Consider the following 25,092-nt stretch of genomic DNA (forward strand, 5'->3'; position numbering starts at 1 on the left):
TAAGATACATCACGTTTACCCAGCAATAGATCCATGTAGTTGGAGGAACTGTGGTGAGTTAGGCACGTTCTTTCATATTTGGTGGAAATGCCAAAAGATATCTATCTTTTGGGACCAGATCTTGCCGTGGTTGGAATTGGTTCTAGGAGTCCAAGGTTTGAAAGATTTTATTTTATTTATTTAACACTTTTTTATACCGACCTTCATAGTAATAACCACATCGGATCGGTTTACATTTAACAAGGGTATAACTGAGGCGTAACTAAAATAAGTTAAACAAAAGAGGTGAATAAGGCAAAGTTACATTCAACAAGGGGTAAGAACTTGGAAGCTAACGTAGCTGGAAGAAAGGTAAGGCAGAAATAAACAAGAAATACAATAGAGAATACAGGTTAAAGCTTCAAGTGCTTTAACTTAGCAGTGCCATAGTCCATCGTTCATGAAGATCAAAGACCATCGTCCAGATAAGGGAAGGGCAACTAGTGATTATCTTGCGGATCCCCGAAGGCTTGGTAGAAGAGCCACGTCTTGATGCCGGCCTTTTTTTTTTTTGAATTCTTTATTTATCAAGTTTCACTATATATTACAATACACGTTTCTCATTACATAGTTATGGAAATGACAATGTATGATAAATGCAATACATTGATACTTATTACTAATTAGAAAAAAAGAATTTTACCACCACATTTTTATTATCAACCATAATGGAGGGTTATTATTCCTATATAAATTGGGAGCATATCAAGAAACAGATTTATAAGAATGTTTGCATATCCTATACCTTTTTTCCTTTTTTTTAACCTTAGTTTAACTAGAAAGTGGGGTAGAGGTCAGCACCCTAGCTTGATCTAAGAACATTTTTAATTGGTCAGGAACAAAAAATATATATGTATTCTCTTGTTTTTGTATTATACATTTACACGGATAGCGTAATGTATAGGAATAACCTAGCAAAATTACTTCTTGCCGAAACACCAAGAAAGCTTTGCGTCTCGATTGAGTAGAAGGAGCTAAATCAGGGAAAATTTTAATAGATTTTTCATAATAAGTAATTGGATACTTACTAAAATATTTCTTCATTATAATGTTAATATCTGTGGTGGCATAAAAGGTAACCAACAAAGTTCCCCAACTTATTATATTTGCTGTGGAGTCCTCCAAGAAATTGGTAAGGTCTCCTTGGAAATTCTCAACTCTAGGCAATTCATTTCTTGTGGGGAGAAAATAACAATTGTTAATGGTAGGGGACCTCTCTAAGGTAAATCCTAATTGTTCAACAAAAAACTTCTTTAAGGATATTATTGGTTCTTCCCCAACAATTCTGGGGAAGTTTAAGAATCTTAAGTTGAACCTTTTTGTATTATTTTCCAACATTTCTAGTCTCCTATTAATAGCAATCCTATCTTTCACCACAGCGGCCTTTTGTTATTGAATATCCCTCACCCTAAATTAGATAAATTTCAACAGTGTTTTAGCCATCAGATCTCTATTGCAGCTTGATTTGAATTGGCACTATTCTGGAAATGCCCAGAGATCCCTTCATTGCAAGTGGTGCTCAAAAGATTATGCTTCTATTATAGAATGGCTTCTATTGATGCATACAAGCGCCACAGAGTATCGGCCTTCCAGAAAACACGGGGTATGTTTAGAAAGTGGGAACAACAGAATTTGGGGTCATAGGCACAAATACCTGGATAGAAGCCTTTTAAATACAAAAATCAAAAAGCAGACCTAACATTCCATCTCTTCTCACAGTTCTGTATATTCTACGATAACAGAACATGTTCATAGTATGATGGTAAGTGTTGTATAAGGTTTAAAATGATCTCTTGTATTAGTAAGGAGATTAAGCATATGTATAAAAAAAACCAAAACAATTTATGCAGAATTATCTAAAAAAGAATGATGTGTAAAGGACGATTCTATGGGGGAGGTCCCGATATTGTGAGGTAATGTGAGGTAAGGGGGGAGGGTGGGAAAGGGAAGTCCTATAATTTGTAAAACATAATAATGAAAAATTGGTTTATGGAATGGTTTACATTTAATGCCTTATTTGTTTTTTTTGCCACCAATAAAATATAAAGAAAGGAAGAAAGAAACATGAACGTCATGGGAATGTATTTGTTTTGCAGTGAAACACGTGAGGAAAGATGAACGCAAATATTATGAGGAGCTGCTAAAATATAGCCGGGAGCATCTCATGCTGTACCCTTACCATCTCTCTGACATGGTTAAGGGCCTGAGGATAACACCATTTTCATATTACATAGGAATAATGGAAGTAAGTAATAAATGTTTTAAAATTCCCTCTAAGTCCAACATGTATGCACAGATTTTATTTCAGGTTTGCATTCTTACCTTTTTTTTTTTTTCCTGTGGTTCTTAAGGTCTTTCAGCCCATCCTTTGCTCCATCACTCTAGCTCTAACAGGCCCTGTGTACATAAGCAGATATGATTAATTGAAGGATCTGGTCTTTGCTTCAGCTGCTGGGCTCCAGCAAGCTTCCTGTATCGCATGTCTTTCACCTTCAGCTTGCTCTTCTTATGGCTTTGTAGCCTAAAACAGGTGGACAAGCACATTTTATGCTTCACATTTTGTTTGATTATTCTAATAGTAGGAGATTGCTATAATTGCACCCCACACTGACATCCCAAAATACTGTTCTGTCTCTAGAGAACATAAGTTGCCATACTGGGTCAGACCGAGAGTTCATCAAGCCCAGCATCCTGTTTCCAACAGTGGCCAATCCAAGTTAAAAGTACTTGGCAAGTACTCACATATTAAGTAGATCCCATACTATTAATGCCAGTAATAGCAGTGACTTTTCCCTAAGTCAACTTAATTAACAGCAGTTAAATGGACTTCTCCTCCAGGAACTTATCCAAACCTTTCTTAAAACCAGCTACACTAAATGCCCTAACCACATCCTATGGCAACAAATTCCAGAGCTTAATTGTGCATTGAGTGAAAAATAATTTTCTGAGTTTTGTTTTAAATGCCCTACGTGCCAACTTCATGGAGTGCCCCTAGTCCTTCTTATTATCCAAAAGAATAAATAACTGATTCACATTTACCCTTTCTAGACCTCTCATGATTTTATAGACCTCTATCATATCCCCCCTCAGCTGTCTCTTCTCAAAGCTGAAGAGCCCTAACCTCTTTAGCCTTTCCTCATAGGGGAGCTGTTTCATCCCCTTTATCATTTTGGTTGCCCTTCTCTGTACCTTCTCCTGTGTAATTATATATTTTTTGAGATGCGGCGACCAGAATTGTACAAAGTATTCAAGGTGCAGTCTCGCCATGAAGCGATTACAGAGGCATTATGACATTTTCAGTTTTATTTGCCATTCCCTTCCTAATAATTCCTAACATTCTATTTGCTTTTTTGACTTCCGCAGCACACTGAGCTGACGATTTCAATGTATTATTTTCTATAATGCCTAGATCTTTTTTCCTGGGTGGTAGTTCCTAATATGGAACCTAAAATTGTACAACTACAGCATGCATCAAATCACATTAATTTTCTTCTGCCATTTGGACACCAAATCTTCCGGTCTCGAAAGGTCCTTCTGAAATTTATCACAATCCACTTGGGATTTAACTACTCAAAATACTGTTGTCATCTGCAAATTTGATCACCTCACTCCTCGTATCCCTTTCCAGATCATTTATAAATATATTGAAAAGCACCGGTCCAAGAACAGATCCCTGAGACACTCCACTGTTTGCCTTTTTCCATTGAGAAAATTGACCATTCAGTCCTACTCTCTGTTTTCTGTCTTTTAATTAGTTTGCAATCCACAAAAGGACATTACCTCCTATCCCATGACTTTTTAGTTTTCTTAGAAGCTTCTCATGAGTTACTTTGTCATACGCTTTCTGAAAATCCAAATACAATATATCTACCGATTCACCTTTATCCACATGTTTATTAACACCTTAAAAAATATGTAGCAGATTTGTGAGGCAAGACTTCCCTTGGGTAAATCCATGTTGGCTGTGTTCTATTAAACAGTCTTTCTAAACTACAAATGTGAAGTCTTTACCGATATACTTAGGGCACGCAATACCTATCGCCAATAGGATTCTGGCGTTTATTGTAGTAGATTATGGACAATTGTAATTTTGTCTTGTGGTATCTCTATGTACTATATGGTTCTTTCTTGATGTCCTGATCTTTATTCTTTTTGTATTTGTTCAACTTATGCTTCACAATAAACATATTTTCAAAAAAAAAATAAACAGTCTTTCTATACGCTCTGTGATTTTGATCTTTAGAATAGTTTCTTTTATTTTTCCCAGCACTAAAGACAGGCTCATTGGTCTATAGTTTCCAGGATCACCCCTGGTTATGTTGGCCACCCTTCAGTCTTCAGATACAATAGATGATTTTAAGGATAGGTTACAGATTTTTTACTAATAGATCTGAAATTTCATTTTTGAGTTCTTTCAGAAACCTGCGGTGAGTACCATCTGGTCCAGGTGATTTGCTGTTCTGTAGTATGTCAGTCTTGCCTTCTATATATTCCCGGTTCACTGTGATTTTGTTCAGTTCATATGAATTATCACCCTTCAAAATTGTCTCTGGAAACAGTATCTCCCCCAACATCCTCATTAGTAAACACAGAAGCAAAGAATTCATTTAATCTTTCCGCAATGGCTTTATCTTTCCTAAGAGCCCCTTTAACCTCTCGGTCATCTAACGATCCAACAGACTCCCTCGCAGGTTTTTATTATGAATTTTTAGCCAACCACATTTCAAATTCTTTTAGCCTGTCATCAATATTTTACACTTAACTTTACAAAACTTATGATTTTTTCTATTTTCTTTTGATGGATCTTTCTTCCAATTTTTGAAGGACTTTTTTTTTTTAATAAAATAGCCTATTTTACCTCACGTTTTAACCATGTTGGCCTTCCTTCCACCTTAATGCATAGAAAACATCTGGACTACGCCTCTAAGATGGTGTTTTTAAACAATGTCCACACCTGTTGTACATTTTTAACCTTTGCAGCTGCACCGTTCAGTTTTTTTCTAATTCTTCTCCCCATTTTATCAGTTTCCCTTTTGAAAATTTAGGGGCTGATGCAGAATGGTGCTTTCAGCCAAGCGCACTGTTTAACCCGCAGTTGGACGCGCATTTTGGAGGTGCGTCCACAGCCCCTTATGCTCTAAGGGGATTAGTGTGTCCATAATGCTTGTTCAACTTGCCGCCAAACTAATAGCACTCAGAGGCTATTAGTTATTCACCCCACATGCAAAAAAAAAAAATGCGTCTAATCCGCACATTTTTATGCTCAGAAACTGTCTATACCCAGAGCAGGCGTTAATTTCTGAGCAGCCCAAAAAAGATTACAGAAAAGCAGAAAATACTGCTTTTCTGTACATCCTCTGACTTAATATTGTGGCAATATTAAGTTGGAAGAACGAAAAGTGTAAAAGATTTAAAAAATAAATAAGTAAATAAGTGCCGGCAGTCAGGTTAGGAAAATGGATGCTCAGTTAACGAGTATTCATTTTTTGAACCTATGGCTGTGTGCTGGTTAGGGGAACGGAATGCTGATAAATTCAGCTTCCGTTTCCTCAACCTGCTGTCAGCCGACTGCTCCTGGGCGCCCGCTGTCAAGGAGGCGCTAGGGATGTGCAGGTGACCCCTAATTTAAATATTGCATGGCGCCCCAGAAGAGGTGACAGGGTGCACATTATAAAAGCGGGTGCTGAACACTCATTGCCCGCTTTTGGCGCACTTTTATTGCATCGGCCCCTTAGTGCTAGAGCTGAAGATTTAAATGTTGTCCTCCTTCCAGTCATTAGTTCAAATTTGATCATGTTACGATCCCTATTGCCAAGTGGTCCCACCACTGTTACGTCTCACCAAATCCTGCATTCACTAAGAAATAGTTCTAAAATAGCTCCCTCTCTCGTCTGTTCCTGAACCAATTGGTCCATGAAGCAGTCTTTTATTCTGTCCAGGAACTTTTTAAGTATCTAGCATATTGGGGTAATTGAAATCTCCTATTACTGCACTGCCAAATTGGTTAGCTTTACTGATTTTTTTTTTTTTTTTTAGCATTTCAACAACCTCATAAGTTTGGCCAGGTGGATGGTAGGGATGTGCAGTCGTTTTTCCCGAATTAGGCAATTTCAATGAAATTGCCTAATTCGGGAAAATTCATTTTCAGGTAGTGCGCACTAACGTGGCAGGGTTCGTGCACGCTAACCTGAAAATTGGGGCCCCTGGGGAAACCCCCCCCCCCCCCCCCCCCCCCGAACTGCAGGAAAAACGAAATCCTCGTGAAGCACATCTCTAGTGGAATGTGGTATACTCCTATCACTATACTTTTACCCAACACACATGGGATTTCTACCCCTATAGATTCTACTGAGCATTTAGTCTCTTGTATGATCTTTATCCTGTTGGACTCTATACCCTCCCAGACATACCCTGCCTTGCAGCCGCGATTGGGGAAGGCCTGCGCGATCGGCGCCGAGCCCTGCAGGGGGAAGGTCAGTGCTACTCTCTCCCCAACCAGCCGGCCTCGGTGCCGATAACGCGCCACTCAGCCAGGCAAGAACAACAACTTAAATTTTGAAAAACAGCAGAATCGTGCCGAAATCGCCGAGCCCCGCCCACCCAAACCGCGCCTCCAATCGGGAGCCAGCCTGTGGGGTTTTAAATTTACTGAGACGTCCGGCGCCATTTCCTCTGCCTTGCAGCCGCGATTGGGGAAGGCCTGCGCGATCGGCGCCGAGCCCTGCCGGGGGAAGGTCAGTGCTACTCTTTCCCCAACCAGCCGGCCTCGGTGCCGATAACGCGCCACTCAGCCAGGCAAGAACAACAACTTAAATTTTGAAAAACAGCAGAATCGCACCGAAATCGCCGAGCCCCGCCCACCCAAACCACGCCTCCAATCGGGAGCCAGCCTGTGGGGTTTTAAATTTACTCACACCTTCAGCGCCGCGCGTCGAAGGAGCGCGACAAAGGGGCAGGCCCCTTTGTCTCGCCCCTTCGTATAGCCCCGAGGAGGCCCCGACCCATACCCACGTAAGTAACGTCAGCCATAACAACACTTTAGTAACAGACAGTAAACGTGCTGAAGCCCTACGGAGTTTACTGCCTGCATTACAGCCAAAACCTGTTATAGCCACCGCAGCATCCAGTTCAGCCACTCCAGCATCTAGTCCAGCCACCCCAGCATCCAGTCCAGCCACCCCAGCATCCAGTCCAACCACTCCAGCTTCCAGCATCCAGTCCAGCCACCCCAGCATCCAGTCCAGCCACTCCAGTTTCCAGCATCCAGTCCAGCCGCTCCAGCTTCCAGCATCCAGTCCAGCATCCAGTCCAGCCACCCCAGCATCCAGTCCAGCCACTCCAGCATCCAGTCCAGCCGCTCCAGCTTACACTCCAACAATCTGAGAAGAATGTCTCCATCCTTTCCAATCCCAATCCTCCCACACTGTCCACCTTCCAAAGGACATTCATCTCGACACGCCAATCACCACAACCTTAAATCCCTCTCTCCAATCGTGATCACTCCCATTACCCAACTGCTAGGCTTTTCACTATTTACGTTAACACTATTCAATGCACAATCCCTAACTAAGAAATCAGTAATACTAAACGACTATCTCATCGATGTGAAACCGGATATATGCGCAATTACTGAGACATGGCTCAAACCTTCAGACACTACAATAATTAACCAATTACCCACAGAGACATACAACTTCTTCCCCATCCCACGTCAGGGAAAAAAAAAAGGAGGAGGAATCCTCCTAGCTACAAAAAAGGACCTCAGATTCACTCAACACTCCTCCTACACTGACTCGAAACTCGAATTTGGCTTCTTCTCGTCAGACAAACTCCAAATTTTACTTCTCTACGCTCCTCCAGGCTTACTGGAAATAGACGCCTCTCCTCTGGTCGAATTAACTACTTCCCTTATCAATCTAGATGCCCCAGCTATAATCTTAGGTGACTTCAACCTGCACGTCGACAACTCCATATTATCACCTAACTGCGAAGCCTTACTCACAGCATACTCCGCTTTAGGTTTCACTCAACTAGTTAACGAACCCACACACAAAGCCGGACACACGTTAGACCTTATCTTCGTCAATTCAGCAATCAAACTGGTCCAGCACCCCACCTGCACGAAGGTACCATGGTCAGATCACTCCCTCATAACTTCCTCATTCTCAATAAAAGATACCAGTCCATCTCACATACCCTCACATTGCTTCACTTACAGAAAAACATGGACCACAGAAGATCTTAGCAATCACTTATCATCACATCTCACCCAAGTAGACTTCACCAATCCGAATTCAGCGCTTCGATCTTGGAACATCATCACGGAATCGATAGCCAACAAGCTATGCCCTCTAACTAAAAAAAAACCTCACCCCAACTCCTCCAAAAGGCAACCATGGTTTACCCTAGAACTAAGAAAGCTTAAACTACTGCTAAGACAAAATGAGGCTAAATGGCGCAAAAACCCATGCACCATCACTCTACCTACCTATAAATTAACTCTTCACCAATACAAATCCAATACATTAAGATCCAAGAGGAACTACTACGCATCCAAGATCCACCACCTAATCTTCGACGCTAAAGCCCTCTTTAGCTACGTGTCTAACCTCACTCAAATAAACCCATCAGAAATCGCTCTCAACCAAGCCAAATCTAAAGCGGAAGAACTAGCGCTATTTTTCAACAACAAAATCAGCAAACTTCTAACTCAACTACCCCCTAACACCGCTTCTACTTCAACACCACCTCAGACCGCCTTCAAAAATTCCCGCTTAGAAGAACTGGAACTCACCTCTTCCATTGAGATCCAAGGTATACTACGGAAAATGAAACCATCTTCTCACCCTTCGGACCACATCCCCTCGAAATTGCTTCTATCAATTCCTGACTCCATCTCCAAATCCCTGTCAGACATCATAAATTGCTCAATAATGCAAGGATCTTACCCAGATGACCTAAAATTGGCCTCTCTCAAACCACTACTCAAGAAACCTAATCTAGATCCTAATGACCCAAACAACTACTGTCCGATCGCCAACCTCCCCTTCATAGCCAAGATTATGGAGAAATTGGTGAACACCCGACTCTCAAACTACATTGAAGAAAACAACCTCCTTTTCCCATCACAATACGGTTTCCGCAAAACACTAAGCACGGAGTCCCTCCTCATTTCCTTAACAGATCACCTCATCCTGGGCCTCGATAAAGGTCAAGCCTTCTTACTGATCCTACTGGACCTTTCTTCAGCCTTTGACACTGTTAATCATTCATTACTCATTAACCAGTTAGCCTCCATAGGTATCTCAGGCACAGCTCTATCTTGGTTCATATCATTTCTCAGCAATAGAGGATACAAGGTAAAGATACAGAACAAAGAATCCTCTCAACACCCGTCGTCAGTAGGAGTCCCACAGGGGTCCTCCCTGTCTCCTACTTTATTTAACATTTACCTTATACCGTTATGCCAACTTCTCACCGACCTCAACCTCAAACACTTCCTTTACGCGGACGATATCCAGGTCCTGATACCCATTAAGGATTCCTTCGCAAAAACTCTGGCTTACTGGGATACATGCCTTCAAAAAATTAAACTCCTCCTCACCAGCCTAAACCTGGTATTAAATTCTGGCAAAACTGAACTCCTGCTCATCGCCTCAGAAAACAGCACCATCACCTCTGCACAACAAGCCACGCCAACAATCACACAAGTGAGAGACCTAGGAGTCTTAATTGATAATCGCCTGAATTTCAAAGCCACTATTAACAAAACCACCAAAGACTGTTTCTACCAACTACAAGTGCTGAAAAGAATTAGACCACTTTTCCATGCCCAAGATTTTAGAACCATTCTACAAGCAATCATTTTTTCAAAATTAGACTATTGTAACACCATCCTACTTGGCCTTCCCGCTTCATACACCAAACCGCTTCAGATGGTGCAAAATGCAGCTGCACGAATTCTGACAAATACCAGGAGAAGGGACCACATAACCCCCATTCTAAAGAGCCTCCATTGGCTACCTATACACTTTAGAATAATATACAAGGCCATTCTTACCACATACAAAAACATCAACCAACTGGCTCCCATTGACCTACAGATCCCGCTCCGACTACACAATTCGTCAAGACCGACAAGAGATGCATACAGGGGATCGCTACAGGTACCTCCGTCCAAATCCACCAGACACTGCACACTAAGAGACCGGGCTTTCTCTACAGCCATTCCACCTTTATGGAACTCCATCCCCTCAAATCTCAGAACAGAACCATGCATCTCAACTTTCAAAAAAAGACTAAAGACCTGGATATTCACACAAGCTTTCCCGGTCGCCAATTGATAGAACACCTCCAAGCCACCCCTTATCTCCAACTATACCATGGTTAACTAATCTCCAACATGGTTAACTAATCTCCAACTCGGTTAACTAATCTCCAAATACACCATGGTCATTCTTATCTTCTATCGTTTACCTGTGTGAATTTAATAACCTTTCCTTTCTCTTCCTTCTCAGCCAAGTTCTTATCACCCTGTTATATGTAACTGCCTTTTCAACACCATTGTTATAGTTATGTTTACTATGCACCCCTGTTTTATGTGAACCAGCACGATGTGACTGCTGTCTCGAATGCCGGTATATAAAAATCTGAAATAAATAAATAAATAAGGTGCCACACCCCCAACAAATTGATCCTCCCTATCATTGTGTTATAATTTGTACCCTGATATAGCACCTTCTCATTGGTTATCCTCCTTCTACCAGGTTTCTGAGATGCCAATTATGTCTGTCCCATAATTTTCTGTTATATTTATTTATTTATTTATTTATTTATTTATTTCTTTCTTTTATATACCGACGTTCGATCGAGATATCACATCGGTTTCCAGATAACTAAAAGAATAGGGTAGTAACAGCCCTATTTTACATTATAACATTGTAATAAATATAATAAATTATAACATTGTAATAAAATATAACGAATTGTAACAGAAATAACAGGATTACATGGAACATTTGATATAGTATATAACATCTACCTTATAAATGGCCTGTGACCGACGGCCCGCAAATGCGCAGTAGAGCGCAGCTCTACTGCGCATGTGCGGGCAAGGACGTCGATCAGGAAAAAAAAAATGGCGGTGGGGCCGCAGGAGCGGGAGGAGAAGCAGCGGCGCCGCGCGCGCGCGGTGCCGCTGCTTCTCCTCCCCAGATCTGCCGGCAGATCTCGGGGGGGGGGAGGGTGTCACTCCCGCGCCCCCCGAGATCTGCCGGCAGGAGCGGGAGGAGAAGCAGCGGCGCCGCGCGCGCTACTTCTCCTCCCCAGATCTGCCGGCAGATCTCGCGGGGGTCACTGCCGCGCGGCGGGAGTGACCCCCCCCCCCGAGATCTGCCGGCAGGAGCGGGAGGAGTCAATGGAGCCGGGTGAGGGTTGCGGGAAGTCGCGCTTACGGCGCCGGGAGGAAATGGAGGTGGGTGAAGGGAGGGACTGAGTGAGTGGGAGGGAGAGGGGGGACTGAGTGGGAGGGAGTGAGGGAGAGGAGGGAGTGAGGGAGAGGGGGGACTGAGTGAGGAGAGGGAGGGTGGAGAGGAGTGGGTGGGGGAGGGGGGTGGTGAAGAGGGAGGGGAGAGAGAATGAGGGGGAGGTGAGAGACAGAGGGATGTAGCCCGTTTTAACGGGCTTTACGGCTTGTATGTACATAAATGACTTGTTGATGAGGATATTTTAAGGTTAAGGTTGGCAAGGAGGGTTGAAAGGGGGAAGGGGGGGGATAGGTGGGAGGATGGTGGTGCAAGGGAGGGAAGATGGTGGTGCGAGATGCTTGTGTAGGGGGCGTGGTGTGTTGCAGTTGCATTTGGGCAGGTTACGTGTCAGGTGGGAAAGCTTTTAGGAACAGCCATGTTTTGAGGTGTTTTTTGAAGACTTGCAATGAAGGTTCATTTCTGAGACAGGTGGGGAGGGAGTTCCATAAGGTGGGGCCCGCTATTGTTATGGCTCGTTTGCGGGTGACGTTGAGGTGTGCAGATTTGAGATTGGGTACGGCTAGGAGGCCAGTGTTGGTGGATCTGAGAGTTCTTTGAGTAGGGTAAGGTTGTATTCCGTTGTTTAGCCAGTTCATATTGTTGTTGTTTATTTTTTTGTGCATGAGGGTGAGGGTTTTATACTGGATTCTTTGTGTAATGGGTAGCCAGTGGAGTTCTTTGAGAGTGGGTGTGATGTGGGAGGATTTTTTGTTGTTAGAGATGATTCTGGCGGCAGCGTTCTGTAGCACTTGGAGGGGTTTGATGTGGGTTTCTGGTAGGCCAAGGAGGAGGGAGTTGCAGTAGTCAAGTTTTGTGAAGATAATTGATTGAAGGACTGTTCGGAAATCGTGCTCTTGGAGAAGGGGTTTGAGTTTTTTTAGTGTCTGGAGTTTGAAGAATCCATCCTTGATTGTATTGGAGATGTGTCGTTTAAAGTTGAGTTGGCTGTCGATTGTTACGCCTAGGTTTCTTGTGGACGGCGTGGGTGAGATTTGTGGCACTCCCGGGTTGGTTGAGCTTCCTGGGTGGTCGGAGGGGGTGCACTTGAGTGGATGAGAGGGACGGTCATCGTGGATGTGAATGATTTCTGTTTTGGCTTGGTTGAGGCATAGTGATAATTGAGATAGCAAGTGGGATAGATTTGAGCTGAGTTTGTTCCATTTTTCCATGGTTAGTTGGATGGACTTGTTTATGGGGAGTAATATTTGTATGTCGTCTGCATAGATGAAGTAGGTGAGGTTTGCCTCTGAAAGGTATTTGCATAGTGGGATGAGGTAAATGTTAAATAGGGTTGAGGATAGTGAAGAACCTTGTGGGACTCCATGAGTGAGGGGCACTTGAGAGGATTCAGATGAGTTCGTTTTGACGATGTAGGATCTGTTTGAGAGGTAGGAGTTGAACCATTTGATTGTGGTGTCTTGGAGACCAATTTCTTTAAGTCTGGTGAGGAGAGTTCTGTGATTGATGGTGTCAAAGGCGGCGGATATATCAAGAAGTATCAGGAGGAAAGATTTGCCTTTGTCGCGGCCTCTGAGGATGGTATCAGTGAGAGAGAGGAGGAGGGTTTCAGTGCTGAAGAATTTTCTGAAACCATGTTGTGCAGGCTGTAGAACATTATAGGTTTCAAGGTGTTCTGTGAGTTGATTGTTGACTGTTTTTTCGATGATTTTTGCTAGGAATGGGAGGTTGGAAACTGGTCTGTAATTTGCTGGGTCGGATTTGTCGAGTTGAGGTTTTTTGATGATAGGTTTGATGATGGCGTTTTTGAGTTTTTCTGGGAAGATTCCTTGTTCTAGGGATAAGTTAATGATGTAGGTTATTGGTTTGACAATCTACATCATTAACTTATCCCTAGAACAAGGAATCTTCCCAGAAAAACTCAAAAACACCATCATCAAACCTATCATCAAAAAACCTCAATTCGACAAATCCGACCCAGCAAATTACAGACCAGTCTCCAACCTCCCATTCCTAGCAAAAATCATCGAAAAAACAGTCAACAATCAACTCACAGAACACCTTGAAACCTATAATGTTCTACAGCCTGCACAACATGGTTTCAGAAAATTCTTCAGCACTGAAACCCTCCTCCTCTCTCTCACTGATACCATCCTCAGAGGCCGCGACAAAGGCAAATCTTTCCTCCTGATACTTCTTGATACACTCAAACTCTTCTTGATACACTCTAACTCTCCCATCTTACTACTTAGACTTCTGGCATTGGCATACAGACATTTCAAAGGGTGTTTTTTGTTGTATAAACAGCTTGCTTTTCACTTGATAAGGGATAATTTGGAATCCTTTAGCTCAGGTGATTCTTTTCTTGGACTACTTTTGCTTTTATTGGAACCTCTCTGTTAGGATGCCCAGCTCTCCTGTTTCATTAGTATTCTTCGGAGATACCTCCCTCTGAGCCATCACTGCTGAGTGACTGTCGACTTTCCCCCTTGTTCTAGTTTAAAAGCTGCTCTATCTTCTTTTTAAAAGTTTGCACCAGCAGCCTGGTTCCACCTTGATTAAGGTGGAGCCCTTCCTTTCAGAAAAGTCTCCCCCTTCCCCAAAAGGTTGCTCAGTTCCTTACAAAACTGAATTCCTCTTCCCTACACCATCATCTCATCCACGCATTGAGACTCCGGAGCTCTGTCTGCCTCTGGGGACCTGCACGTGGAACAGGGAGCATTTCAGCGAATGCCACACTGGAGGATCTGGATTTCAGCTTTCTCCCTAAAATCCTAAATTTGGCTTCCAGAGCCTCCCTCCCACATTTTCCTATGTCGTTGGTGCCCACATGACCACGACAGCCAGCTCCTCCCCAGCACTATCTAAAATCCTGTTTTGGTGAAATGTGAGGTCCGCCACCTTTGCACCAGGCAGGCAAGTTACCAGGTGGTCCTCACCTCCACCAGCTAGCTACATTTCTTATAATCAAATCACCAAGTATGATGGCCGACCTAACCCTTCCCTCCTGGGCAGTAGTCCTGGGAGACTCGTCCTTGGTGCAAGAGGACAATGCATCACCTGGTGAGTAGGTCCTTGCTACAACCAGGAGACCTTTCTGATCCAAGGCAGCACCAGGGCTGCTGGACTGGATTTAGACTTGGCTACTGTGTCCCTGAAGGTCTCAACAACATACCTCTCTGTCTGCCTCAGCTCTTCCAGGGCTGCCTCTCTAACCTCTAGAGATTGGACTCGTTCTCTGAGAGCCAGGAGCTCTTTGCACCCGGGTGCTCACATAAAACATCTCACCAGCAGATAAAAAAATCATATATGTTACACTCGATGCAAAAGACTGGAAGGCCCCCTCTTGCTACTGGACTGCTGCCTTCATCTTAATTTTGTTGATTCAGAGTTAAATTTAGGTTGCTACGGGAGTAGAAATGTGTATAATTAGAGTTAAATTTATAGGTGTATTCACTAATTAATCTGGTAGTGACCCACAAGGGGATGATTAAACTCTCAATAATGACTGGTGCAATAGTATGATTTAGATAAGTCTGATTTTTGATGAGAATGTGTCTCTTGCCTATAAATTAAAGAATAGGCTAGGAGTGGGTGGGAGGGAGGTAAAGACAGACACTAGAATTAACTTCCTTTGGCTTGCTTATTATCTAAGACACACCAAAACTCTACAGAATATATCCCACTATTGCACCTCTCTCTAAACCTTTTAAGTCCTAAGATTTCCCAAAGCAATACTTACCAATCCTCTTCAGCCACCAGCAAGATGAACTTCTCTCAATGCTAACACTGGATTGAGAGGGTTGAGTTTTGCGTCTGGTCCTTTCTGGAAGTTGGGGCTGTGGTGTTCAAAGCCTGCATCGCTCGATGTGACCTCTGGAGTCCTCTCCTGGGGGCTGCTGGGAACAGTAAGCAGGTGAGCCTTCTGGTCCTCTTCTACTGCCAAATACTGTGCAGCAAGGTTTCCCTGTGAGTTTGGATTTAGTGCATGATAAGTGCAAACATTCTGTGTGTTAAAGCCCTAACACATCCAAGTAAATGACCCATTAAGTTTATACATAAGGCAGTGGAGGGCAAAGTGAGCTGCCCAAGGTCACAGGCAGCAGCCGCTAGACTTTAAACCTTGGCCTTGCTGGTCCACAGTCTGAAGATTCAACCACCAGGCTACGCCTACACTTTTAAATGCAAGCACTTTGCTTGGCAGCATAACCGCCAACCTCTATTTAGGTATGTGCAATGGAAAGAGAGCTACTTATCAAGGAACCTTACTGTGTAGCTTAATGCTAGTTCCCTAGGGTTGGATTGCTGAATACTAGAATTAATTTGTAGAAACTGAAGAGGGATCATATCTGTTTTATTTCTCTTATCCTCCACCCCATTGCCTGCTGTGTTCTAGTTCCCACCACTACTATGCATATCTTAGACAATATCATCTCTGTGGGTACCTGTCCGACCCACCGGTGATGGCTGACAGGCTAGGTAACTGATTTTGTGAGCCTATGAAAGGTCCTGAATTTTGTTAGCATATCATTCCTTCCATTTTCCTTCTGTTTAGAGACTATATATTTGATTTAAATGGGCCCTAACAACCTTTCCAAACTGTGTTGCTCTTGGCTGGCCACCAGTTGTGCCACAAAGCATTGCTACCTGCTCCTTGCCTCCTCTGCTCTTGGCACCCCTTCTTTATTTCAGTTGCCTATTCCCTAGGTAGGCAAGAACTAACTTTGCCTTTTGATTCTCTCTGCCATACTATAGAGTCCTTAATAACATAATTTGAACTAAAACTTTCTTTTTGTAATGCAAACCAAGCCTACCTGCGGGATATATTATGGGATAGCTGGGCAATTCCTTCATCGTTCTCTTCGTCCAGCCAGGTGGTGGTGAACAGGCTAGTTGGGAACCCCAACAAAAAAAAAAATAATTAGGGAAAGAGAAGTGAAGAAAGTAGGAACAGATATCTCTTCCCCTCTCCTCGCTAAGGTAAACCAGGGCTGCAGAGGGCAGTTCCAGTAGGGAGAGAGGCACAGTCAGAGGGAGCGGCGAGTGAGGCAGTGTTAATGCTAAAGAAATCACTGCACAATATGTAATATAAAACTTTAATGAGAGAAAGACAGAGACAAAGGGGATAGGGACCGGAACAAAGTACGAGGAAATAGTTTGTTCCAGGGAGCAACAGGTATATACAATTGTATAATCACCTAGTCACCCGATGTTCCAGTAATATGCATAGCCTTATATAGCCTTCATACTGACCAATCAGAACATATTCAGAGTGTTTCTAGATAAGTGCAGCTCATCTGAGAATGTATTAGACCAATCAGCTAATGGGTCTGGGGTGTTGGCTGGCTGCATTCCAGCACGTAGTCAGAGTCCTCTGCATTCTTTGTCTAACACTGGTATACAGGAATACAGCACAAAGAAGTGTCAGAAAGACGTGCATACCTACAGCAGACAAATGGCTTTTTTCTCTTCATACCCCAGATCAGTCCAGTAAGTGGGTTTTGCATCCCTACCAGCAGATGGAGTCAGAGAATAAAAACTTTTCTGAAACTGCTACATAAGCTAGAGTGCCACCTGCAGTCCCTTAGTATTTCTCTGACTCCAGCAGATGGTAGAGGTGAAAATCCTGCAGTCTGGAGAATTAGATTAAAAAAAAAAAAGACAGAACAGGATTCTCATGTGGGCTCCCTGAGGTGTTAGGCATCTTCATGGGTCATCCCTCAGGTGGAACAGGGCGAGCAGGGGGTTGGTATCCCTGGTTTAGCTCAGCCTGAAGTCAACGAGGGGACTGAAAGCCAGTGGTTCTGGCTCCCTCCTTCCCCTTGAACTGCCCTCGCTGGCCCTCTGGCATCTTGAATCACCATCAGGAAAGTATTCCCTTTCTTTTTTCTGGGGGGTATTTTCACAGGCTTGTCTTTTTAAAAAAAAAAAAAAAAAGATGAGGCAATGCGCAGGTTAAGATGCTGACCAGCTGGTCATGAGACAGCCAGGGGAGGAGAAGGAGAGCGAGCAGTCAAGGCCCACTGGGCACCTGGGTTGGGTGGGGCTTCAGTGTAGCCTATTGGCAGGCAGCTTCCCATCGAGCGTGAAGCTTATCTGGCTCAGATGAGCGCAAAGTGTGCGTGTAATGTAGCAAATGCAAGGCTGGCGGGAAGAAGAGTATGTGCCTAAGTGCAAACGCACAATGTGGCAGGTGCTGCGGCAGAAGCATACTTACACATTCCCTTCAGAGAGACCCATTGGAAATAATTGAGGTTTGCCGTGCTAGGAGAACATTACCAGTTCAGGACACTGCCATTTTGATTGCTTATGGTGCCAAGGACCTTTATGAAAGTGGTGGTAGCATTCCTGAGAAGAGAAGGCATCCTAGTGCACCCATACTTAGGTGATTGACTCGTCAGAGGAAGAGAGCAGAAGGGTCACAGAGAAGGTAAGGACCCTCTTAGAGTGGGTGGTAAGCAAGGACAAGATTAATCTCTAGCCATCCCAAACTCTAGTCCAGGGGTGGCGAACTCAGTCCTCGAGGGCCACAAACAGGCCATGTTTTCAGGATAACCACAATGAATATGCATGAGATAGTTTTGCATACATTGGAGGCAGATCTATTCATTGTGGATATCCTGTAACCCTGGCCTGTTTGTGGCCCTCGAGGACCGGAATTTGCCACTTGTGCTCTAGTCTATCTCTGGACCCAGTTTAACACTAGGCATGGGTAACTATTCTTGACACAAGAGAGGAGCGACAAGTTAAGGCACCAGGTGAGAAACCTGGCAGGAAGCTCAGTGTGAAAGAATACCTACCGGTGTTGGGCTCGATGGCAGCAGCCACAGAGGTGTCCCATAAGCTAGGGCTCATAAGAACATAAGAAAATGCCATACTGGGTCAGACCAAGGGTCCATCAAGCCCAGCATCCTGTTTCCAACAGTGGCCAATCCAGGCCATAAGAACCTGGCAAGTACCCAAAAACTAAGTCTATTCCATGTAACCATTGCTAATGGCAGTGGCTATTCTCTAAGTGAACTTAATAGCAGGTAATGGACTTCTCCTCCAAGAACTTATCCAATCCTTTTTTAAACACAGCTATACTAACTGCACGAACCACATTCTCTGGCAACAAATTCCAGAGTTTAATTGTGCGTTGAGTAAAAAAGAACTTTCTCCGATTAGTTTTAAATGTGCCCCATGCTAACTTCATGGAGTGTCCCCTAGTCCTTCTACTATCCGAAAGAGTAAATAACCGATTCACATCTACCCGTTCTAGACCTCTCATGATTTTAAACACCTCTATCATATCCCTCCTCAGTCGTCTCTTCTCCAAGCTGAAAAGTCCTAACCTCTTTAGTCTTTCCTCATAGGGGAGTTGTTCCATTCCCCTTATCATTTTGGTAGCCCTTCTCTGTACCTTCTCCATCGCAATTATATCTTTTTTGAGATGCGGTGACCAGAATTGTACACAGTATTCAAGGTGCGGTCTCACCATGGAGCGATACAGAGGCATTATGACATTTTCCGTTTTATTCATCATTCCTTTTCTAATAATTCCCAACATTCTGTTTGCTTTTTTGACTGCCGCAGCACACTGAACCGACGATTTCAATGTGTTATCCACTATGACACCTAGATCTCTTTCTTGGGTTGTAGCACCTAATATGGAACCCAACATCGTGTAATTATAGCATGGGTTATTTTTCCCTATATGCATCACCTTGCACTTATCCACATTAAATTTCATCTGCCATTTGGATGCCCAATTTTCCAGTCTCACAAGGTCTTCCTGCAATTTATCACAATCTGCTTGTGATTTAACTACTCTGCACAATTTTGTGTCATCTGCAAATTTGATTATCTCACTCGTCGTATTTCTTTCCAGATCATTTATAAATATATTGAACAGTAAGGGTCCCAATACAGATCCCTGAGGCACTCCACTGTCCACTCCCTTCCACTGAGAAAATTGCCCATTTAATCCTACTCTCTGTTTCCTGTCTTTTAGCCAGTTTGCAATCCACGAAAGGACATCGCCACCTATCCCATGACTTTTTACTTTTACTCCTTGTAGAGATCTCTGTTATCTCGGTGGAACTCCATCAGTCAAAACTATGGAAAAAGACTCAAATTGACAGCCAAGGCCAGGGCCAGCCTGCAGTAATGGCTATCGCAGGACAATCTAGCAGCAGGAGTCAGCCTGGTCCCTCTAGTGTGGGTTACTCTTGTAACTGATGCGCAAGGCAGGTAGACGACAGAAGAGAGAAGGGGGCGCAATGAATCTGTTGGAGCTCAGAGCAGTAAGGCTAGCACTCAGAATACTAAGCCCCATGGTGAGAGCAAGGACAGTAAGGGTGCTCTTGGACAGCACCATGGCAGTACTCTTCATAAACAGGCAAGGGGGAAAACACAGCAAGCAGTTAGAAAAAGAGGTAGAACAGCTAATGGTTTGGGCAGAAACAAACCAGACAGGGTTGATGGCCAACCATATAGTGATGTCGGAGAACACCCAGACAGGTTACCTCAGCAGGCACTAGCTAGATCAGAGAGAATGGGATCTAGTGGACGAAGCATTCTTAAGAATAGTAGAGAGGTGGGGGAGACTGGTTGGGACTTAGTGGCAACTCAAAGGAATGCCAAGGGGAAGAATTTCTTCAGCAGACACCTGGAAAAAGGGATCAAGAGGAATAGATGTGTTAGTCTAGCCTTAGCCAGCAGATCAGTTGTTATACAGTTTCCCACCATGGCCTTTGATAGAAAGAGTACTGAAGAGAGTGCAGATCACAAGGGTGGGGGTCATTCTGGTAGCATAGATTGGCCTAGGAGGCCTTGGTATGCAGATTTGTTGAGACTAAGCAGAGACTGGATAATGAAAGTAGGGAGGGCCAGGGCCCTGCTCGGGCAAGGCCCACTGGCCATGGAGTGCCCAGGTCAATACTGTCATATAGCCTGGTTAAGGAAAAGGGGTTACTCAAAGGATATAGTGGCCACATTGCTAAAGTCAAGAAAGCATTCTACCTTCCGTGCCTATATGAGAGTCTGGAAGCTATTTGAGAGATGTTGCAAGAGGAGGAACATTGCTCCGGATTGGGTACAGGTGAAAGATATCTTAGAAGGCCTGGAAAAAGGACTAGCCTTGAACTCTCTCAAGGTTCAGGTGGCAGCTTTGTCATGCTTTAGGGGCCAGGTACAGTAGGGCTCGCAAAGCTCGCACCCAGACATTGCACGTTTTCTAAGAGTGGTTCTGAGGGCTTTGGCCAATGCTCCTTTCGAACCCTTGAAAGTGACGTCATTGAAAGGACTTCACACTGAAAGCAGTTTTCCTGGTGGCTATATGCTCAGCCAGGATTTCTGAAATCCAAATCTTGGCTTGTAGGGAGCCCTACCTAGCTATACATAGACAGAATTTCCATTTAGCCAGTACCATCCTTTCTTCTTAAAGTGTCAGAATTGTACTCAAACCAAGAGATTGTTTTGCCAGTAATGGAAAGTGAGGAGCAGGAAGTAGTCCCAGACCATTGGATATCTGGAGAGTACTCTTGCGTTACCTGAAGGTAACCAATGGGTTTAGAAAAACACAGGATATTTGTCCTACTAGAGGGGCAAAGGAAGGGCCAGGCAGCGCCAAGACATCAATAGCGTGCTGGATTAAGGAAGCAATAATAGCAGCATACATTGCATAGGGTAAGCAGGCCCTGAGGATGCTGGGTGCACACTCTACAAGGGCACAAGCGACCTTGTGGGCAGAGAGCAGTGTGGGAACACCGCAGGATATTTGCAAGGCAGCAACGTGTCCTCTTGGAACATATTCATAAAACATTACAGGCTAAACCTGTAGGTAGACGAGGAATTAAAGTTCAGTACATTAGTATTGGGGAGACAAGGGCCAATGGTGCACCTAAACTAGGTACTGCTCAGGTATGTCCCACAGCTGGGGAGTGGTTTGCAGGACGAAAAGGAAGATGAAATTTGGACTTGCCAGATAATTTCCTTTCCTTTAGTCCTAGCAGAACAGTCCAAATCACCCCCTTCCCCTCCCCCCCCCCAAAAAAAGAAGGGGGCAACACAGATAAGGAAAATAAGTTAGTATCTTCAGCTGGGGAGCTAGGGCAAGAGGCTATGAAGGAAATGCCCAGCTATTCCATAATATATAGCAAAGTGACGACAAGTTGTGAAATGTTCTCTAACACCATCTGCTGGTATAGAGGGGAATCCTGCAGGTGGGGGTTGGTCTGCTAGGACTAAAAGAAAGGAAATTATCTGGTAAGTTCAAATTTCACCTTTAAAAAAAAAACCTGTCAAACTTTTTTTTTTTTTTTTAAATTCAGTAACAGTTGCTTCTTGTTAATGCTAATGCTGAGGAATTGTTTTAATAGGATTTTGATTTATTTTACTGAGCATGGGAGAGGAAATTTATAGCAGAGAAAATTAAAATGAATGGAAACTACTTTACTTTTCTGAGATGCATAACATGCAAGTAAAGAAACTCCTGATTGATTGAAAGGAAAGGATCAACATGCTCCAAACTCTTGGCTTTTATTTTTTTTATTCTTATGCATATATCTTTTTTGTTATCTTTCTTTAAGGATATAATGAACAGTGAAAAAAGCTATGATTCCCTGCCAAATTTTACTGCTGCTGACTGTAAGTATTTTGGGTTAGCTTTCTTGTTGCAGTAGAAATAGATACCGCAGACCTTTAAAATTTAGGGTTCACCAGTATAGCTTTCGGGTGTCAGGTGCATGCAAGAGTCAGAAAGCATTGATGGGTGGAGGAGAGGAAGGAAGAGGATTATAATAGGGAAGGGGAAAGCATGTGCCTGCTGTGCATATGACCTGTGATATAAGGTGTCCTATGCTACAAGCTCTCTTCTGGCTTTGCTTTAATTCATCTGCTTGTTCTGTTAGCGTTGCACTGGTTGTCAATCTCTGGCAACTCCTGCTGTAACCGTCTCCTGCGTCTGGTCTGGAGGAAGTGAAAGACATGAAAGTAGGGAATAATTTAAATCAAGGCAGTTGAAACTACCAGGCAGAAAGCATTGCTTTAAATGATTATAGGAGCAAAATGTTTCCCTTGGATGTTTACAACTAAATAGCCTTTACCTTATTTTCTGGCACAGAAAGTATTCTGTAATACATTTTCAGTATTTATTTTTGCAATGGAGTTGCTTAGTGTTTTAAAATATATTATATATTAAACTAAGCCCTCTGGGGATAGCAAAATACCTACAGTACCTGAATGTAATTCACTTTGAAGTGCCAAAAGATAGAATATAAACTGTGAATGATATATTGTGGTATTTCATTTGTACTAGCTGCTTTGGGATCGTACTTGGAATTTATACATTAATTGTATTTACATTTAGTTTTATTAAAACCTTAAATAATTGACAATTTCTTTTGACAAAAGCTTTTAAATAATTGACAATACAAGGTTGATTCCTATAAGTGATCACATGATTCAGAAATAAGGGCTGCTACATAGTGGGCAAATGTTTCCCTATGAGTTGCTGTGTAGATTCACAAATAGCCAGAACCTGAACAATGACTCAGAGCTTTATCAGATAAATTTTCGACCATCCAGGAAGGCTCAGTATCTGTTGTGATGAATCCACTCCATCACTTAAGTGCACAGACACTCCACCACCACAAGATCAGATCAACTACAGTACATGATAGAGTTTAGTAAATGTTTGTTTATCTAGGTAGCATTAGATCTAAGGTACAATATTTTTTTTTTTTTTACTGCCAATGTTGTAAATTGAATTTTTTGCTGCTATTCTAATTCTGTGATACCCCCTTTCTTATTGTAAAGCATCAGATGACCTCTGTTTATATGCTGCTATTTTAATTTGCTGTAAACTGCTTTGAGTGAATTTTATATTTTAAAAAAGCAGGTAATAAATTGATCTGTTGCAGCCTGTCTGTAAATTTAGCTCATAAATTCAGCACATTATTGTAGCTTAATATGTAAGCCACATGTTTATCGCAGGATGTACTAAGCACTCCAGATGCAAATTACAACTGCAGCAATTTTCTGTGGTAAACTATTACTGCAGGAAACTTGTATTTTTCTGCCCATTAAAGGGACATTATGCACTTAGGAGTTCAGAGTGCAAACAAGATAAGTGATTCATTGTTGCTGGGTTTCTATTTGTGTGGCATTTAGTCTTATTTATTTATTTTTTTTTTTTTACAATCTCTCTATAGTAAACAAGTCTTGAAATGCAATGCTGTTTCATTAAGAAGTGAAATATGCTTGCAAGGGTAAGCTGTATACATCATACTTGGACATCATTTACTCATAAATCCAGGTTTAGCGACAAAGGGCTCAATTCTTCCACATTCCTAAGCTAAATACATTGCCAAGTACCTGGAAATATTGGACTTCAGCATTCTTTTCTTATGCTGAAAAAATTATATCTAGCTGGCTCGGGAGATAGGTGGCTCTGTTCCACAGATACATTCCTGCTGCTGCTCAGGGCTGTGCCCGCCCTGCAGTCCTCTAAAAGCAACTCTGGCTATGCAGGTTCCTCCAGAATAACAAGGTGCCCTTTTACCTCAGACCATGGAAGTAATATGATCTGATAAAATGTATTAATTTTTAAGCTATTGCTAAGAGATGCTGGTATCACCAGAAATACAGATTTGACTTTCTTATCATGTGAAGGGGGCCAGATGAAATGGCCAGGATTTAGTTACAGTATCCTTGCCAGATAAAAATCAAGGGCCGCTTAATAAGGAAAAAAAACCCACATACATTGGGGCATGTCCTATTTTTACTTTTAAATACTCCCAATGACTACTGGAATTTTGCCATATATTTTAGTCTATTTGCATTGGATTTTCCTTTTTTATGATGCCAAGTTTTCTGGCTTCCTCTCCTGTTTGGACCTAAGAGAAGGAATGTTTGCCACCTCAGTCTCTAGATGACTGCCTGGTCTCATTCCTTGGTATAAATTCAAAAGCTTGTGTTGTCAGCGACTCATATTGCCTTGGCTGTTGAATGCATTTTCTGACTATCTAAAATGAGCAGTAAATGCTAAAAACAATCTTTTTGTAGACCAGAAGGATCTGTGTGAAAGTGTCAAAATGCAGTTTAGTGTTCTTTCTTTACAGTAAATATTTTTTTGTCAGTAAGTGGGCCTGTATTAGCCATGATATGGGGTGATGTCACCCGGCAGAACTGAACGGACTTGTCTCTCCTAACTTTTGGAGCTTTAAGCTCTATTGAGCATGTGCAGGAATTCCCATGCAGACATTGCCTCTTGAGCCTCTTCAGTCATTTTTTATGTGAATACAGCATGGACATGGACTCGGTCTCTCTAGATATTTTTTTCAATTTCTTCTATATTTTTCAGTTTTCTCTTCAGTAATCTTTCATGTCAGTTGCCTCATTGCCCCTGCAGCACCCCCAACAGCACCTCAAGATGTCCTGCAAAAAGAAAACACAGTAACGGGTTTAAGAACTGCATCTGCAGTAAAGTATACTATCTCTACCTCAGTCCGGACCACGACCGGGCAAACTTATATCCCTGCAGACGGATGTCCCCGTGCATTCAGACTTTCAGAGCTTATAAAATGGA

General features: G+C 42.8%; 1 protein-coding gene across 1 annotated transcript in view; it reads left to right on the forward strand.

The window, feature by feature from the left end:
• The window catches only part of FAM91A1 (family with sequence similarity 91 member A1), a 152,074-nt gene that overhangs the window by 22,031 nt on the left and 104,951 nt on the right, over positions 1 to 25,092 (forward strand). Inside the window, exons 3-4 of the mRNA XM_029591984.1 lie at positions 2,136 to 2,284; positions 22,094 to 22,151. Of these exons, the coding sequence (XP_029447844.1) occupies positions 2,136 to 2,284; positions 22,094 to 22,151 (207 nt within the window). The remainder of the gene's footprint in view (positions 1 to 2,135; positions 2,285 to 22,093; positions 22,152 to 25,092) is intronic.

Source organism: Rhinatrema bivittatum, chromosome 2 (genome assembly GCF_901001135.1).
Source record: "Rhinatrema bivittatum chromosome 2, aRhiBiv1.1, whole genome shotgun sequence".
In the NCBI taxonomy this organism is placed as follows: Eukaryota; Metazoa; Chordata; class Amphibia; order Gymnophiona; family Rhinatrematidae; genus Rhinatrema; species Rhinatrema bivittatum.